We start from the raw sequence: 5,067 nt of genomic DNA, 5'->3' as shown, positions 1-5,067 counted from the left end.
CTTTGTGGCTCGGGTTACTTACTTTTGCTTTGTATTTCAACTATAGTAATGAGTTATTTTAAATTAAGCAGATTTCATTTGTTTGATAATAAGACATTTAAGCACACAAAAAAGTATCTTATATAAACGATAATGATGAAATAAATTCCATAAATTGCTCTATTTGAAAGTCAAAAGCCAGGCAAAAAAATCGCAAATTTTTAAATGGATGCTACAAAATGTCATAATAATGAATTAATTTTGCAAATAAAATTTCTTACAATTAGTTGGACATTGAGATTTTAAAACTCTTAAAAGACTGGCCTGACCCAGTCTTAGTTTGCCATTCAAATTGCATGGTCATTTAAGTTAACCTAGGTCACAGCAGGCTTGTGGATGTCCCTATAAAAAATTAAAAGTCATGGAAAATAATTTTCAGATTATAATTTATATCACTCACTTAAAAAAAGAAATGGTCGTTCTTGTTGATTGGAGAAAACAAGATTATATTGAAGATAACGCATCAACTGGAAGGTTTGCACCTTGTTCAATTATTCCGAGCCGACCAAAATCAATTTCAACAAAATCCAATTTCTCGCGCATTTCAATCGAGCGGTTTGAGGGCGTGAAGAAATTTCGTGTGCCGCGCTCTATAAACAAACCGACCGATAAATTATTCCGGCTCGGGATATTAGAAGACGGGCCAAATTGGAAATGAGCCGAATAAATCAAATGAAACGGCGCGTTGCAAAAAGGTGATTTAAATTAATGCCATATTTAACAAGGAGAGCGCGAGAGAAGGAGTTTGTAGTAATTTCTTTCGGTTGGGTCATCGCGCGGCGGCGGCCGCAAAGAAATGCCCCGTGCCGTGGATCGAGAGTGAGCAAGCGGGATTGCTTTTTCTCCGTTCGACGTCAGCATGTTAAAAACTACTACCAGCTAATATATCAAGCGGGGGCGTGGTGAGGTGCACAATATAATACCTGACTGCTTCCAACTATATACGAGATCAGGCCCTTTAATATAACACACTTTTGTGTTTCTCTTTTCTAATGTGTCTATAGTTTGTTCACTGCTTGAAAGTTTAAAAGCAAAAACAGTTTATTGCTCCTTACCTGCTTCCAACACAGAAACACAAGATTAAAAAATAATTTGCTTATTAAAAAAAATATATATAAATTTAATGCTTTTTAAAAACATTTTTAATCATTTATATTTCTTAATATTTTTATAATTTTGGCTTTTATTGCCTTATTGAATAAATTAAAACCCCTAAATATTAATCACAGTTAGTAATGTACGATAATAAATTTATAAATAAAACTTCTTTCATTGATATTAATCAGATTCCAGATATTATAATGTGTCTGATTGATTGAGGTTAATGTATAAATAATTTTTTGCAATAATTTTCAACAAATTTGATGTAAATTAAATATCTCTTAGAAAAATAAGGAATTTATCAATTTAATTAATAAAATCCATTAGGATCTATGTTTAAAATATTTATTTACTTTTTGATGCAACGTGAGTGGTGTAAACAATATTAATAATAGTATAATTCGGTATAATTATTCTTAAGAGACGCATTCTAAAAAAAAATGTAATAACTAGTAATCAAATTAGTTCAATTGATATTGATTACTGCACCAGAAAAAAGTTCTTTCATTTTTAATCATTATGAATTCGGAAAACGACAAGTTATAATAATTATTTGTTTTTAAGGGTAATAAATAATATGCCCTGAATTAAATCTCGAGTGAAGCAAGTAAAAGGTCAACCCCGTCAATCTGCAGCACCAACTCTATTTGTACCACTCAAACCACGTTCATGCACCGATTAGTTTAACTACATCCGTTTTTAATCGCGCATTTATAACAACCGCAGCATGTAATGAGTATATAGATTAAAAACCCGAGAGAGCAAAACTCGGCTCAATAATTTGAACGCCGTCGTCGCGCTTATTAGCGGCTACTGCATTGTTTTATGTCTCACCGTCGGCGGCTTTGATGGACGCGCGCGCCCAACACCATTACGACCATTACACGCTGATTTAATTCCGATCGCGTTGCACCGCGTGCTCTGGTTTCAGATGTGGAATGTGTGGAACGCGTTTTGATTAGTGTTGTCTGAGACGTTCGAGCAAGGAACTCGCGGGAGGGCGTTGATTCTCAAAGCATGCACGATTATTAAATTTAACAAATGGGTAATAATAAGGAATAATAACACATCAGTATCATTCATTGATTTAATTATACAGACGAAAAATATACATTGTTTTTTAATGGAAATAAGTGATATAAGTTTGGTTTTGCAATCCTCACAAAAAAAAACAACAACAACAATTTTCCGAATTTTCATTCTACCTAAAATAATCCTTAATCGTTTGTCATTTTGCAAAATAAATTTCATTGATTAAAATCTCTCACTTCATTTTTGTAATAAAAATAATAATTCGCAACTAAAAATAAAACCAAGTCTTACTCCCGTTAAATAAAGTTTATGTACTTACTAAGTTTAGCTGTCAATATATATATTTTTTTAAATTTAACACCTGACGATGAGTTATTGGCTTTTTGGGATTGGAATGATTTCTGGTCCCTCGCACATCACAGCCAAGTAGAGAGAGTCGCACGGGTCATCATCCCAGTGATTGTATTGAGCCAAAAAGTTAATGCACCCTTCGGCGTCCACAGGCAAGTTGGGCTGAAACTTTCCCCAGTGGTCTGTGGCTATGGGACCGTCGGTAGAGTCCCAGGTCCATATTTCGGACAAAGCTCTCCGCATGCCACTCGTCCATATCCACATATTGTAAAATTCTAATCAAAACAACTCGATTAATCTGATTAAGATTCTCTCAAATTCAACCTGTGCCGTTTAGATAGGACACAACGGAGAAGAATTCTTCTTCTGTTTCGAACGAGACGAGGCTCATTGATTTCGCCAAACACGTCAAATCAGCCCCAGTCCAGGTGACCTGTTTCATTTAAAAGAAAAAATTGGCAATTGAAGTGTAAATATTCAAGTTTATATAGCAACCTTTGACTTTTCCTCGAGGCAGTAATGTCTGCCGTTAATGACAAAGTCACGGCCTCTTACTATTGAAAGTTGAAGCTGTTTTGAAGTAAATTAGTATTTTTTTTTAATTACTCAAAATATAATGCATCTTCATCAACAAAGAAAATGAAACTAATTGTAAGCTTAAATTTATATATTATTAAATTTCAAATTTTACTCTCCTAGGTTTTAATTCAGATTATTCTTAACACTTCCATATCTTACTTAGAATTAAATCAAGAATTATTGAGCTGCTTTAAATTAAGAGGTTTGACTTCGAAATTAATGTATTTTATAACCCATAAAGAAAAAAATCTACATCAACAGCACCTCTCTTCTGAACCGATTTTTTATATTTTGATAAATATGATTTTTTTAGAAAGAGTAAATTTACTTAATGCAATCTTAGAATTGCGAAAAATAAAAAATACACGTTAAAACACAAATTTCTTTGTTTATAAGGCTGCGTAAATATACTTATTGATATAAATACAATAATATTACATACGCAGGCTACAACCTGGAGTATAAATAAAAGCCGCATGTCTGTTTCCTGGAGCAAATGAAAGTGAACTGTGATGGTTTTACGGTGTGAAGATCAAATTTTACTGCTCAAGTTTATCACAAGTAAATAGAGTATAATTTACACTAATAGATTATCAGCCAAAATAAACACTTTGCGATTTTCATATCTTCTTCCAACTTCCAAGAATTCTTGAAGTTTTAATCAAATTCAAATTTACAAAAAAAATGACAGAACGATTTGTTTCAAGTTTTAGGCAAGGATGACTAATTTTAAAATTCTGAAAAGAAAGTTAATTTGTTTCTTGGGGCTATGGAAATCCAGATTTTGATTTTTGTATTATTTTATTATTTATTTTCTGTACGCATGTTTTACAATTGCATTTTTTGGATTATTATTATTAGTTTCTAGGTTTGACGAACCTAATTCATTCTGTAGATTAATATACTAGGTTAGGTGATGCAACGGCAAAATATAATTTTCTATTCAATAGAGAGCAGCGCGGTAACAAACTCTCTCTAATAAACACGGTCGGCGAAACCTTATTTATTCACGCAGGTTGCTCGGGGTGCGGTCCTCTCTTGTGGTGCTCAGCAATATTTTATTTTATTGCTCTCGGTCAGATGGACCGTTTGGTGCGGGTGTCTGTCTGTTGGCCGCTGCTAATGCAATACGGTCTAGCAAGGCGTGCCTTACTTTTTACTTTTCGCGCAGCTACGATTATTGCCAAACATTCTTTTCTTTTCCTCTCCCGCGCCTGCTGTTATCGCCAGGTGGATTCGCTGCTCGCTGACGCTGGTGCCAAGTCATTCGCCGCAAATTATTATTTTGTAACGTGTACTAATTAATTCCAGTGAACTCTGACCCGCGAAGCAAGTGAAATTAACCGGCACTGCAATAAAAGTCCCAATGCCGTTTTAAATGCGAACTATAATGCGTGACCGTTTGATTTATTTTCAATTAATTTTGTCTGATTTCAATATCGAGTATGTGCCAATGTGCATTGCTAATGACTCTTGTGGTTGATAGTTTGATGGTTGCAACACTAATTTCAATGCCACAGAATGAGAGACATGATTTCAACCATCACAGCTCAAATTATTAAATTATTACAGGTATTTGTAAAAAAAAAAATATTATTTAAATAGCTCATACAATCCTGTATTTTAATTTTTAAATCAATTTTCCAGGACTCCTTATTCCTTAATTTGCAAATAATAAAATACACTCATCAATTTTTTTTCTTTTTTTTGACAGAGACTAAAATGAATTTTTTAAATAGAGCCTATAATATTGTATTGAATAATATAGTTTATTGAATTTTGGAGCTTAAGTAAAAACAAAAATTGTGCGTTTTGCTTTACAAGAGCAGATCAAGCCTTTTAACCAAAGGAACAAATGAATAAGGAAATGTGACAGGTCCAATTAGCTGGTCGACCCGTCGAAAAAGCAACAGTGTCGCCGTTGCAATTGAAGGAGAGATATGCATCTGGACGAGTCGCTCTACT

At 33.6% G+C, this 5,067-nt stretch overlaps 1 protein-coding gene across 2 annotated transcripts; it reads right to left on the bottom strand.

Moving 5' to 3' along the window:
• Positions 1-2,269: 2,269 nt before the first annotated feature.
• LOC132194328 (C-type lectin-like) lies at positions 2,270-3,608 on the bottom strand. 2 transcript variants are annotated; one of them, XM_059615511.1, is made up of 4 exons: positions 3,545-3,608; positions 3,019-3,093; positions 2,848-2,956; positions 2,270-2,798 (listed from the first exon to the last, which is right to left on the bottom strand). In XM_059615511.1, exons 1-4 carry the CDS (start codon positions 3,578-3,580, stop codon positions 2,545-2,547), a joined length of 474 nt encoding a protein of 157 aa, XP_059471494.1. In that variant the 5' UTR covers positions 3,581-3,608; the 3' UTR covers positions 2,270-2,544. The 2 variants fall into 2 exon arrangements, with proteins under 2 accessions (XP_059471494.1, XP_059471495.1); XM_059615512.1 differs by having other exon boundaries at positions 3,557-3,603.
• Positions 3,609-5,067: the final 1,459 nt, after the last annotated feature.

This window comes from Neocloeon triangulifer, unplaced genomic scaffold (genome assembly GCF_031216515.1).
Source record: "Neocloeon triangulifer isolate White Clay Creek 2 clone unplaced genomic scaffold, ASM3121651v1 ptg000006l, whole genome shotgun sequence".
NCBI lineage: Eukaryota > Metazoa > Arthropoda > Insecta > Ephemeroptera > Baetidae > Neocloeon > Neocloeon triangulifer.
The sequence above is the reverse complement of the archived record's forward strand: the minus strand, read 5'-3'. Positions and strand labels throughout refer to the sequence as shown.